At 32.2% G+C, this 14124-nt stretch overlaps 2 protein-coding genes across 3 annotated transcripts; one reads left to right on the forward strand and one right to left on the reverse strand.

The window, feature by feature from the left end:
- The first annotated feature begins 2255 nt into the window (after positions 1-2255).
- LOC120115294 (guanosine nucleotide diphosphate dissociation inhibitor 2-like) lies at positions 2256-6915 on the forward strand. The gene is given in 15 exon segments (XM_039136033.1): positions 2256-2360; positions 2455-2566; positions 3449-3511; positions 3609-3692; positions 3784-3891; positions 4001-4173; positions 4442-4553; positions 4646-4669; positions 4671-4727; positions 4824-4886; positions 5002-5103; positions 5564-5688; positions 6216-6426; positions 6519-6593; positions 6847-6915. Coding segments are annotated over 14 exon segments (1335 nt in total). The 5' UTR covers positions 2256-2360; positions 2455-2479; the 3' UTR covers positions 6898-6915.
- A 3420-nt stretch (positions 6916-10335) lies between these two features.
- LOC120115304 lies at positions 10336-13808 on the reverse strand. Of its 2 annotated transcripts, none has more exons than XM_039136041.1 (3): positions 13709-13808; positions 12269-13191; positions 10336-10394 (listed from the first exon to the last, which is right to left on the reverse strand). In XM_039136041.1, the coding sequence occupies exons 2-3, from the start codon at positions 13187-13189 to the stop codon at positions 10377-10379; spliced, it is 939 nt and encodes a 312-aa protein (XP_038991972.1). In that variant the 5' UTR covers positions 13190-13191; positions 13709-13808; the 3' UTR covers positions 10336-10376. The 2 variants fall into 2 exon arrangements, with proteins under 2 accessions (XP_038991972.1, XP_038991976.1); XM_039136045.1 differs by lacking the exon at positions 10336-10394 and adding an exon at positions 11930-12155.
- Between the last annotated feature and the right edge of the window lie 316 nt (positions 13809-14124).

Genomic DNA, 14124 nt, shown 5'->3' on the forward strand with positions numbered 1-14124 from the left:
ATATAGTTTATACATATAGTATAAGTTAGTTTATATTGTTTATATATAGTTTAAATACTACTATCTATAAACTATATAATTTATATATAATTCTATAAATTAACCCTAAATCATAAACCCTAAACCCTAAACCATATATATTATATATATAAACTATATAGTTTATATTAATAAACTATATAATTTATACAATATATATTATTTATAATTATACGTAATATATAAATATAAATTGTATAGTTTATATATAATTTATATATAATTTATATATAATTTATATATAATTTATATATAAACTATATAATTTATATTAATAAACTATGTAGTTTCTATATAGTTAAATAGTTCATATATAAACTATATGGTATTATAGTTTATACATGGTATATATAGTTTATACATAATATATATATATATATAATATAGTATATAATAATATAAATATAAACTATATAGTTTTTATATATAATATATATACTTTATATATAAACTATATAGTTTATATTATATATATATATATATTATAGTTGTTTTATTTTTTCCTCAACTTTTGAAATGAATGCAATTTAGTTCATTTACAGTATTTTTTCACATTTTGCAATCATTTTGATTTGATCCCTTTGTGTTGTTTAATTTATTTAAATTTAAATTTGTAATTTCATATTTATCCAATTTAGTCCTTAAAATTATATTTGCTTCTGAAATTGACCCATACTTATTACTTATTCATATTTTTTAATTGGCCCATAGTTTTTAAATGGGTATAATTTAGTACTTTTTTGTATTAATTTAAACCTCACAATTTAAAATTATTCTGATTTGATCCCTTTGTGTTGTTTAATTTATTTAAATTTTTATTTGTAATTTCATATTTGTTTAATTTAGTCCTCCAAATTATATTTGCATCTGAAATTGACCCATACTTATAACTTATTTATATCTTTAATTGGCCCATAACTTTTTAAATGGGTATAATTTAGTACTTTTTGTATTAATTTCAACCTCACAATTTAAAATTATTTCGATTTGATCCCTCATCAATGTGTGTTGTTTAATTTATTTAAATTTTTATTTTTAATTTCATATTTGTTCAATTTAGTCCTCCATTTTTTATCTGCATATGAAATTGATCCATAATTATTACTTAATTCTATTTTTTAATTGGCCCATAACTTTTTAAATGGGTATTATTTAGTACTTTTTTGTATTAATTTAAACCTTACAATTTAAAATTATTTCGATTTGATCCCTCATCAACGTGTGTTGTTTAATTTATTTAAATTTTTATTTGTAATTTCATATTTGTTCAATTTAATTCTTAAATTTGTATTTTTCATAAAATTGAACCATGATTATTTATATTCTTAGTAATTTACTCTAAATCATATACAATTACAAATTGCAATTCAACGTTCGCGAAAGACGAAAATAATTAATCCAAAAATAAAAATTAACCCGATTTGAACCCAATCCGTATCTGATAGAGATCCGACCTGAATTTTATCTGCCAATGATGTGACCCGATCTGAACGAGATCCGCCTGAAGTCCATCCGAACCTGAATTAACCTGCTTTTTAACTGCTTCGGACCTGAACTGGCAACGATCCGAACTGAAAATGACCTGACCTGAACCCGATCTGGATCTGGTATCAAATCAACCTGAAAATAACCCGAACTGATTTGACCTGACCTGAACCCGATCTGAATATGGTGTCAAATTTACCTGACTTGACCTGTATCCGATTTTACCCGACTTGTCAGGATCCGACTGAAACCTGAACGATTACCCGATTTTACAACCCTAACTACAATCGTCCTAGTCCGAGAAATAATACTCAAGGTAGGTTATTTTGAAATTTATTTTTCTCAAGCACATTATCTCAATCATTTTACTGCCTTTGAGCAGACATTTTGATCAGTTTTAATCCTTTGATCACCAAAAAATAAAAATATAATGATATAAATTTATACAAATTATCATATTAACGTACAATTATTAATTCATAATTTAATTAAAATTCTTAATAAAATTTATAATTTAATGATAAAATAAAATCAATATTAATTCTATAATTTATTGGGTATACTATACAAAAGATGTCGTATCACCCTATCATTTCTTAAGAACATTATAAAATTTTTCCTAATTAAGAAAAAAAATAACATACTTGAATTTTCTTTCCACCGCCTATATGGCCGATTTGCCTAGTTTATCCATATAAATAAGAATACTAGCCAATTCAATTCCGTTGCTTCATTGACTTCACCTCACAATCAAGAAACCCAAAATTCTCTCATTTCAGAATCTTTCTCGATCAATCAACTGAAAAAGATTACAAGCAACAACTACTACCACCTAGGTAAGGCACTTTAGTGTATAGTACATCTGAATTAATTGATGATCAAACCCTAAATTCCTAACTATTCACTGTCTTTGCTAATCGTTTTGAACAGCACTAGAATCATCTCATAGCCAGCCATGGATGAAGAGTACGATGTCATAGTGCTGGGAACTGGTCTCAAGGAATGCATCCTCAGCGGTCTTCTTTCTGTTGATGGACTCAAGGTCTTTTTTTTTTCCTTCTATTTACCTTTTGCGATTTAGTGTTTCCATTCTCTTTTTTCTTTATTTTCTTTTAAATAATTGATTTCTGATCCTAGATCTTGATGGACACATTTTATTTTTGTTTGAGGATCTGTTGGATCTGGTTACATCTTAGATTTGTGTAAGGATCTGTTGGATCTCGTTGCTTTTGTGTGCACCGTAGATCTGTTTAAGGATCTCCTGCCCTGGATTAAGGCAAACACCACGCCTTTGCCTATCTTTGTTATCATCTCCCTCATCCTTTTCCTGCACAGGTACTTATCGAGGTGCCTTTGATTAAGGCAAGGATCTCTATGTTGCTAGAAATAGGACCTGTTTCCCCCAAAAGTTTCAGCCCTCTTGTAAACAGTTTCTGTAATGATGCAATTTTACTGAAATAAACCACTTTAATCTAATCACGGGATGCCAACTATTGGCATGGAATGTGAACAATTGGTTCTTATGACCCTGCTTCTGTAATTGATAACCGGAACTAGTAATTTTGGAATATGGCTACCACAGTTGCTTTGTCAATTTGGTTTTTAAAAGTTCAAAAACCTCTGTATAATCAAAACATGCCCAATTGCGTGCTGTACTAATCTTGCCTGGCTTTTTAGCTGTATAATTCTTGAAAATGTTTGAGCTGAGGTAGATCAAGTCGTCTAGATAAGCTTGGCCTTCGTATACACTTTTCTTGTGAAAGGAAAATGCAACTTGCTTATTCTATGAAGTTGATTCCAAAGTAGACAAGGCTTTTTGTTTCGCTCTTTCCGAAACTGCATGTTTTACAAAATGATGTTATATATTTATTATATTGTTTTGTTGTTTGTTGATTTCATTGGGTGCTGTTCATCATGCATTTAGGTTCTGCACATGGATAGGAATGATTACTATGGAGGAGAGTCTACATCACTCAACCTCATTCAGGTTCCATTTTCTGCAAAGTCCAAATGCTTGGCTACTCTGTTGATCAGTTTTCCATTTTCTATTTATTGATTAATGTCTTCAAATTATTTGTTGGTAGCTTTGGAAGAAGTTTCGAGGAAATGATAAACCTCCAGCTCATTTGGGCACTAGTAGAGATTATAATGTAGACATGGTCCCTAAGGTGATTTTTCCCTTTTAAGGTTTTAACTTTTTGTAGCTTTTATTCTATTGCATTGAATATTACTAACATTTTATTTTATTATTTGCACTAGTTTATGATGGCAAATGGCACACTTGTGCGAGTTCTCATTCATACGGATGTTACAAAGTATCTTTACTTCAAAGCTGTGGATGGTAGCTATGTTTTCAATAAAGGAAAGGTAGAACATCTTCTTTGGACATTTTGGTTTGTTTCTACTTGGGCTTCAAAATATTAATATATATGTTGTGATTTACCCTCTATTCGTTGGTTTCTACCAATTTTAACAGGTTCATAAGGTACCAGCAACTGATATGGAGGCACTGAAGTCTCCACTTATGGGATTATTTGAGAAGCGTCGTGCACGGAAGTTCTTCCTATACGTTCAAGGTTATGATGAAAAAGATCCTAAAACTCATGAGGGAATGGACTTGACGAGGATCACAACCAGGGATCTAATTGCGTAAGTGCCTTTTCCCCTCTAACTGGCTTCCTTTGTCTGATTTCCTAATATGGACTCAGAAACTTAAATATTTTCATATGTTTCTCTCCTTTTGGTTGGCAATACTTTTGGTTTGGATGAAAGTTATTCATTGTATCTTTATACCTCCAAGTTTCTTTCAAACCTGCATTTTTCTATGGACTTCTGTTGCCCTTACCTGCTCGGCACCGGCTCTTAGATAATAGACCACCCTAGCCCATCTTGCATGTCTTAAAGTTTTTTTTTACAGGAAATATGGGCTTGATGATAATACTGTGGATTTCATTGGTCATGCATTGGCACTTCATAGAGATGACCGCTACCTGGATGAGCCTGCATTGGATACTGTGAAGAGGATGAAGGTGATTGGCTTCTTGAGTTATTGATTTATGCTTGGTTGAAATTTCAGCATAATTACTTACGGTCGAAATTAATTTTCATTGTTATTTGATAGCTTTATGCGGAGTCTCTTGCACGTTTTTCAAGGTGGATCTCCATACATTTATCCACTGTATGGATTAGGCGAGCTGCCCCAGGTTCTCATCTCTATCAGTCTCTCTATCAAGTTCATTTCAACTGCTATGAAGTGCAGTTATGTGAACTTATTATATTTCTCCTTTGAAATATCTCAGGCTTTTGCACGGCTTAGTGCTGTTTATGGTGGAACATATATGTTGAATAAACCTGAGTGCAAGGTATATAGTGGTGTTTTTTTATCTCTTCCTGTATGTTATTGATAGTTTTTTCATGACATTTCTGTGGCTGGAATCAGTTACTTTACCTTAAATATACATCATTATTTATTTCCAGGTGGAATATGACGATGAAGGTAAAGCTTGTGGTGTCACATCTGAAGGTGAAACTGCCAGGTGTAAGAAAGTGGTTTGTGACCCTTCCTACTTGCCAAACAAGGTATTACTGCACTACTTTTATATACTTTTCATGCTTTTTCCACAAAGAAGCAAAGTAACTCATGATCTAATAGAACTGCTCGCCTTCATTTTAAAGATTGTTGAACAAAAAACACTTTCTCAACAGTTTCACTTGCCTGCATTCAAATATTTCATTTTCCTGCTGAACCTCTTCTTAGTTGCAGTTGATCTTGACGATCCTTTGCCAATGAGAAGGGTCAAATTTCCATGCATTTAGAACTTGGCCTAGGCAAATGACATTGGCTTGCAATCACTATTTTACAATAATTTTAACAAGACAATTTTTTTTAAATCTTCGTATCAAATGGAACCTAGGTGCTATAAATTTATTGAAACAATTGCGAAATCTAAATCCATTTTGACTTAGTTATGTACTAGTAAATATGAGATAAGAAGTTGATTATCTCATGATCCTCATGAACTTGTTTCTACACAAACAGGTTAGGAAGATAGGCAAGGTTGCCAGGGCAATTGCTATCATGAGTCACTCAATTCCAAACACCAATGATTCTCATTCCGTGCAGATTATCCTGCCACAAAAGCAGTTGGGTCGAAGATCAGATATGTGAGTTAACATTGGATTTTTCTTAACAGTAAGCTTATTTAAAGTAAAATATGGGTGTTTCTCATTGATTGTGATATATTAATTTTGTCATTTGATTGAATAGAACTATAACTGGCACCTCTCTTGTCCCTGGTATCCTTGATTCTGGGGTAGAGTCCCTTCTTCAGGTTCTTAGATCAGCTAAAAAGAAATATGTTTCTATTCTTATTTTGTTTTGGGCTTATTTCCTAGTATTAGATCCAGAAAGCAAATTTTATTGTTAAATATTTTTAAGTAGGATTTGCATCTGCTGTTTTCCCCTTGTTTGCTTTGCCAACTTTTCTTTGGATTTAATATTCCAAGAAGAAAGTCAAGAATAATTCAACTTTAGGCTTGTCGTCTTGGAACTGAGCTTCTGTTTTGTTGAAGATAATTCAGTTTGAGGGACAAGCTGAGAAAGTTGAAAATATATCATTACTGATTATGGTTACTTACTGCTGCTCTTTTGTTTTTAATCTAAAATTTAAGATTGTGGTGTGTCTGAGCAGGTATGTCTTCTGTTGTTCATATTCTCACAATGTTGCTCCAAAGGGCAAATTCATCGCATTTGTGTCTACAGAAGCTGAGACAGATCACCCCGAGACTGAACTGAAGCCTGGAACTGACCTTCTAGGTCCTGTTGACGAGATATTCTTTGATATCTATGACAGATATGAACCAGTCAATGAACCTTCTCTTGATAATTGTTTCATATCAACAGTGAGAATCTTTAGTTGTTTTAGCTTGTTTAAGTGGTTTGCTCAGAATAATTGTGGGTGAATGCTAATTACTATCTGGTTTATCTTTGACAGAGCTATGATGCTACAACACATTTTGAGTCAACTGTCACTGATGTACTTAACATGTATACCATGATAACCGGAAAGGTAAGGGCGTTTGTCATTTGTTTCCGGTCCATGACCAATATTTAAAAAGTTATTGCTCAAATTTCAGTCAGTTTAATGGACATAAATAGCTTCTGGACTTGAGAATTAAGTTGAGGGCTTGTGTAGTTTTGGTATTGTTATTTTGTACACCAAACAATATAGAGCTACAATTCGTTTAGTACCACATGATTTCAGGAGGTTTCTCTTCTTTGTCTGTGATTGGACTAATGCCGCGAATATTTTTGTTGAACAGGTTGTTGACCTCAGTGTGGATTTGAGTGCTGCCAGTGCTGCAGAAGAGTAGTTAGTTGTTACCCTAAAGGATTGATGCCGCTGGTGCTTGTTTCTGTTTCTTACAGTTTGAAATGTTGCTGGTGGGATTTATTTGTCTACTTCGCACCGTCACTCATACTAAATGATATTTAAAAGTTTACCAGGGCTCTGTTTTTGGATGAAAATGTCACTGAAGGACAACTTGCACCAAAATGTCAGCTTTGCATTGCATTGGGTTTGTTTTGAAGGTAAATTTCTTATAACAGTTTTGACTCGAGAAAAGAGGGCAGATATGGCAAATTTTGGGGAATTTGTTTTGAGCCCCCTCAAATATTTGAAAAAATTAGGCTCCAAAAAGTTTTAGAAATTCTTGAGTCCGCATTTTTAATAATTTTAAAAAAGTTATAAAATTTTGAAAATTCTCAATTAGCCTCTCAAAACTTTAAAGTTTGAAAACCTTATTATGGTCCTGTGTTATTTTAACCCCAAAATTTTTAGACCAAATCATGGTACCAGAATATCTACATTATTTTCATGAATTCATTTATCATTGACTTGTCAATTTTTGTACGTCACATGACATCTTGAGATAACACATGGCTAAGATATAAAAAGTCCAAAACAAAAATTGAGACAAAATAGAAAAAATTCAGTGCTCTCCAATTCACTTTTAAAAAACTGTTAATTTTGATTGCCATATCTAACAATTCTGTCTTCTCAAAAGAATAAATCTTCTATGCGCGGTGTATACCAATCTGGTTAATTCAAACGTCTATTGTCATATAGAAGTACATCCGTTCTAGATTTGGTTTAACCATTGATATTCAATCAATTAAGTGATTATTTCGGATTGTATTTTACAAATACTTATTGTGGAGATGACTCTTTCAATTTAGTTTGTTTTATTCATAAGATTGGAATTCGAACTTTTGACTTTACATAAAAAATCTATTATCTCATCCCACTAAATCAACTGAACATCAATTGGAGTTTTATTTTAACTTTAAACATTTTATGTATGCAAGCATAATTACTAGACCAACATCTTTGTTTTGAGGGGGAACTATGCCAATAATCCCTTTGTTTTTGGTCTACTGACTTTGGTCATTGGTTTTTTAATTAAGTGCATTTAGTACCTTACATTATGAGTCCGTCCGTTTTAAGTCTTTCGGCCATAAACTTTCATTAACACATTAACGAAAGTCTGAGTTGGTAATTAAAAAAAAATTCAAAAACACCCATGCGTTTCTTCTTCTTCTTTAAATTAAGTTTTTTGAAATCCTTGGAAATACTTAGGAACAATAACGAAGGGTGCTACCACGGATTCTTCACTTTCTGGTAAAAATCACCGAATTGTTGGCAGATAACTAGCTACTTTGTATTAGGATACCATTATGAGCCAAGTATACAATGGTCACCACCATTGCACCAAACGTCGTGGTCAAAGTCAATGCGAACTACATGCCAAATACATCAATCAAAACATACTTAATGTATTGTTTTATTTTTCATACTTTCTTAAAAAAAAACCTGCAAAATAAATTTAATATGTCCATATATCTCATTATAATCCATATTTTCTTCACCTATATATAGCTGTGATCATAATATATATATGTTAATGCTAACAACGTTCATAAATGTGGGGAGGAGATCATCATTATACGGGCTGAATAGCTTCACCATCATGCTCTTTTGACGAGAAAAGTTAACACTGTTAATGACAGTAGTAGTAGGAATAATAACATTAGTGACGAGGGTTCAAACAAGGATAGGGCATTTGAGTTGCTGGATAAAAAAAAGAAGAGAAAATACCGAAAGTATTGAAAGACGATGAAGAATTGCCCAATTCTGGAGTTCTTTATTTACCTTTCATGATATTTGTTGCTGCATTTTTCATTTGGATTGTCGAAGATACCTCTCATTTGTTATGTGTTTAGGTACGTGTAATGAAGAAAAGAAAGGAAGAAGCTATGGAAGAAGATAACTGTCAAAGGTACCTTGAACACAGTGATAGTGAAGATGGTTTCGAAGCCAAAGAGAATAACATTGAGGGTGGCAAAAGAAAATATGTTGAGAAGGACGTTGGCCCTAATTATGATAGTAAGAAGCACCTGATGTTTCTGTGTTTAAGGTAATAGCTCTTCTGATTTTCTTGCAGCCTTCTCTTTTAATAATCTTTTAGTTTTAACAGCCTTCTCAACATATTTTTCTTCTACCACCCTCAATGTTAATATTCTATTTGGTTTCGAAACCATCTTCACTATCACTGTGTTCAAGGTAATAGCTCTTCTGATTTTCTTGCAACCTTCTCTTCTAATATTCTTTTAGTTTGCAATGGTAATAGATATTCTACTGTTCTGGACAAAGAATTTTGATGACGTTGTTGTCGGTTCAAAAACAACGATATTGCTACTTTTTCTTTTGACTCATGAAGAAAGGTTATTATCCTCTGCTATCAGTTCAAGCATTCTTTGATCTAGAATAAGTTGGTTTTTATGCTAACTGGTCTGTCTACAATCATAGAGGAAAAGTGAGAATGAAGGTGATACAAATGCCAGAAAGTTGACAGAAGTCAAGGAACCTTATTATGATATATATTATATTGTTAGTTATATGTTTTAGTTTGTTATGGAAGTTAGCTTAGCTGTTGGTCATGGTGATTAGCATGGTTGTATATCTTAGCTGTTGGTCATGGTGATTAGCATGGTTGTATATATACAATAGTTTTGTACTAATTGACCATATATGAGAAAACCAGGTTTTTCCATTTTTCTTGGTTGAGTTTTACTACTGTTATAAACCTATTGCGCATAATCAATATATGCAGGTTTGATCTCTCTGATACTTTTAAGTTTACAGTTTGTGTTTTCCATCCTCGTGCGGCGAATGCCTTCATCACGTAGCTATTAGTCTCTATGGTGTCATTTAATGGTGAATAGCTCCAGCTCGAGGAGGAGGAAGAAGATGGTGTTTTTGAATTTTTGAAGAAGAAGAAGAAACAAGTGGGTGTTATTGATTTTTTGTTAATCTTTTAATTGTTAACTCATAGATTAACGGAAGTTAACGATCGAAATACTTAAACTGAACATACCATAACATAATGAACGAGACGCACTTAATAAAAAAATTTAATGACCAAAGTCAGTCAAACCAAAAACAAAGGAAACTGCTAACATAATTTTTTCTTGTTACCCAATAAAAAATTGATTGTCAGGTTCATCCGTTATAATTTAAATGAATTTTCAAGGATCGCCTTAGATTGATGATGAGCCAGAGACCGCAATCTAATATTATATTTACTTATAAATTAACGCTAGAAATAAAATTTTATTCAATATATAAATCGTTATATTTATTAAGAAATTGTGGATGATTGTATAATTAAAAGAAAATAATATTAGCAAAACAAGGGAACGTCCTATAAATGTCTCTAGATAGATTTTCAATGTGACCCTTATATGACACGTGCGACTGTTGATTGTCAAGAGTATTGTCTGGGGAGGCATGTTAGCAAAACAAATCCTCCTTGTGGTTCTATTCCTCAAATATACTATTTTTTCCGGTCGATTTAACCCAATAAAGATAACAGATTTTTATTTAACTCATTAGGACAAGTTAAAATTTATTTTGAGATCTATCACATTTTTTACAGTGTTATTAGAACTCGTCACATCGAAATGACGAGTTTTAATAAAAAATATACGAGTTCGAATAAAATAATTTTTTTTATTAAAATCTATCACATCGAGTTAAAAAGTTAAAATAAAAAAATTAATTTTATTAAAACTTATCATCTCGACATAATAAGTTTCATGTCATTATAGAAAAGACCATAAATCCCAAAATAAGTAATAACTTGTTCTAATAGACTAAATAAAAAACTCATGTATCTTATTGAGCCAATTTTGCCGACTTTTTCCACTTACTTAAATATCATCAAAATAAAAAATAATACAGATAATAATATCTGTTTTAGATTATTTTTCAAATTGACACTCATTGTTTTCATATAAAATAGAGACAGATTTCATAAAATAATATATTTTTTATAAGAAAAGTCTTTAGCTAACGTGACAAAAATGGATCAAAATTTTTAAAAAATAAGTTAAAAGAAAATAAAAGAAAAATATGAAAATAATATACAAATTTAATTAAAAAATAATAAACACGTGCAATTAATGCCTTTGACATATCGGCCGTGTTTATTCTTTTGACACAATTTTTTATCCCTTCTTTCTCTTTCTTTCATTTTAGCACCACTTGTATGTCGCCATATAGGTAGAAGGCGTGTCCCACACACATTTTTAAAGGTCCTTTTCACGCAACGCCTTTACCTAATCTGAGATAGATAGATACTAAATTATTCGAGATCGATTATCTCAAAATTCAATAAATATTTGAATTGAATGAATTTAACTTTAATTTAACTCAAATTTTTAACGAATCGAAACGAATTATATGATATTCGATTAAAAAAAATCGTGAACAACTCGAAAATATAATATATTAAAATTTTAATTTTTAAAAAATAAATTATTAATAATATTAACATTTATGCATTGATTTTTTTTAAATAAAATAACATTTTCATGTATTTAAGGTTCAAGTTCGAATTTGAGTTTGAGGCTTCAATCGAGTTAGATTTAAGATTTTTTTTTCATTTCGAACATTTTCAAACTGCTCACGAGCTTCAATTCAAGATTTCAAGTTCGAGTCAAACTTGAAAATTTTAAGCTCGCAAGTTTTTGAGTCAAGTCGAGCTCAACAATACTCGAACTCGACTCGGCCCGTTTATACCCCTACCCAATAGAAAATAGTGTCAATCTGCGAAATAATCTGAAATGAGTATTGTTTTCATAATTATTTTATTTTATTTTTGGTGATATTTAGATTTCAAAAGCCTAGATATAGTATAAAACACTTTTTTTTCAAAAAAATGAACCGCATGCAAATATAACCCTCTATTCAAATAGGCAGAAGGCAAAGGTTAAGATAAGACGGCCTGAATCAAACTAAAATAAATATAACAGTTGATTCAAATGCAAATTCATGAGTGCTGCTAGGCAAAATCAAACACCGGGTTCAGTCTCCCATTCATGCAGACATACGTAATGCATAATATATAAAAATGCATAGTTATAGGTACCAAGTCTTCCACGATTGCAGTACATCCTTACCATCAGAATTTAAACATCAACTTCAACACACCATTTAATAATGTATTATAGCCATCAACTGTCTGTAATGAAGCAAAACATGCTCAAGGGGGCCAGCCTTGCTCTAATCCTGCAATTAGAATGAAAAATTGTACTCGTGGATTCTATAAATAGCAATGTAAACACAATCCAACCAAGGCTGAAACAGTAATACTTAACAGGTTAGCCAAAGAACTAACATACCTCGTCATCGTCATCATCATCCTTCTTAAGGCGAGTTGTGCCGCCCTCCTTGCTGATGGGTAATTTCATTGGTCCAAATGGAGTATCAACATTAAGATGACCTTTAATACTGTAACCCGTTCCTCTTCCTCTTATCATGTCCCAAAGGGCAGATCCAAAATCCTTTGGCCTGAAGGTGATAGGAATGTCGACATAACTGACTCCTTTTTTGCTTATCTTTGTGGATTTTTCGAGTTCTGCACCTCCAATGTTCACTTCAGATAGCCAGACATCATAGTCAAGTGAATTGAGTCCCAAGTCAAAGTCGTTCATATTTTCCAATTTTAAGTGAAGAGTTGCAACAGTTTCCTCCCAAGAGAATCTCTCGAAGTGTATCTTCTCCAGATCAATATCAGGCTTGTAAGGTATGGGGATCTCCCCAGTTTTCTCGAGCGGTAAAGTTAATCTTCCAAAAACAGGAACATCAACAATGAGATCAGCTTTCAGCCTATATGGAATGATGCTTCCGGGCTCAATGTCATTGTATGTACTTTTGATATCATCATATATCAAAGTAACTGGTATCTTTACAGTCTCCTCGCCATGAGCATGGATGGTTCCAGCATCTGGGATCAAGCCGGATAGGAGTTTCCTTCCATCACTCTCAATGAGGTAGTCAATGTCGACGAGGGGGATTGGAACAGGATTCGGATTCTTGATCAGGACATCAACCACAATGTCTGCTTTATCAAGATTGATAAAAGGGATATGAATCGCAGCTACATCTGCAGTCGGCTTCCCAAAGCCGATTGTTTCCTCGATCTTCTCACCGATGTCATGGATGAAGTCCTTGACCTTATCCATAAATCCACCCTTGTCATCGTCACCCTCCTTGTCCTTAAAACCCCTGTCAACTATTTCTGGCTTATCGGACGATGACATACCTTAATCACAAAGCTTACAAGTAATTAATCAAATCAAGTAATCCAGAAAAGAGAAAGTAGAGGAAGACTTAAATACCAAATAATAAGTTAGTAACATAAATCGTTAATCCTTCCTCGAATGTCAATTAAAGCAAGATCGAAAAACATAGAGGCTAGATCTAAGATAGTGATCTGAGACATAAAAATCATCAAATCGTAAAACAGCATCCAAAACATTCAGATCCAGATCCAGATCATCATCGTTTCATACGTAACAATTTCTAACATACTACTGAAAAAATGTCAACGAAAACAACAATAACATATAGATCTGGAATGCTAATATCATTATATACACTTTTCATGTACTACCATACTACTTCTATTCCTAATCTTACAGGACGATTGTTTTGATCAAATACTTCAAATCACTCATCTTTTTGGTAGAGGAATGACGATCCGATCCACCATCTTTCCAGTATTGATGATTAGAAATTAAAAGAGTAAAAGCATTACAGAGAATAGCTCTGAGATTTACCTGCAAGCAGCCAAGAAGAGAATTTGTTTTTTGATCTTGATTATGTTTTGTGGTTAAAAACCAGAGCCAGCAGAGTGTTTACAAAGGGACGCGGGGACTTTATTAGATCGGAAAAAATAAAAAGCTTAATTCAATAATAAGTCCTCCAAATATAGCATTTGTTTGGGTAAATACCTAAAGTATTTTTTGTTCGACCCAGTCACCTAAACTATAATATGTAAAAGGGTAAACTACATAATTAGTATCTAAATTACCAGTTTTGATTAGTATTAGTATCTAAACTTTCAATTTTTTAAAACTATGCCTAATATTTAATTTTTGTTTCACTTTAATATCCATCGTTAAAAACTTAACGCGTTTAGTAACCTAAACTATCAGTTTGGATCCGTTTTAGTACCTAAACTTTCAATTTATTT

This window comes from Hibiscus syriacus, unplaced genomic scaffold, assembly GCF_006381635.1.
Source record: "Hibiscus syriacus cultivar Baekdansim isolate YM2019G1 unplaced genomic scaffold, ASM638163v2 tig00000778_pilon, whole genome shotgun sequence".
NCBI classification, from domain to species: domain Eukaryota; kingdom Viridiplantae; phylum Streptophyta; class Magnoliopsida; order Malvales; family Malvaceae; genus Hibiscus; species Hibiscus syriacus.

What these genes read in the sequence shown, in the direction of transcription:
- LOC120115304 (XM_039136041.1), bottom strand. Translation starts at nt 13,189, where the DNA reads ATGTCATCGTCCGATAAGCCAGAAATAGTTGACAGGGGTTTTAAGGAC.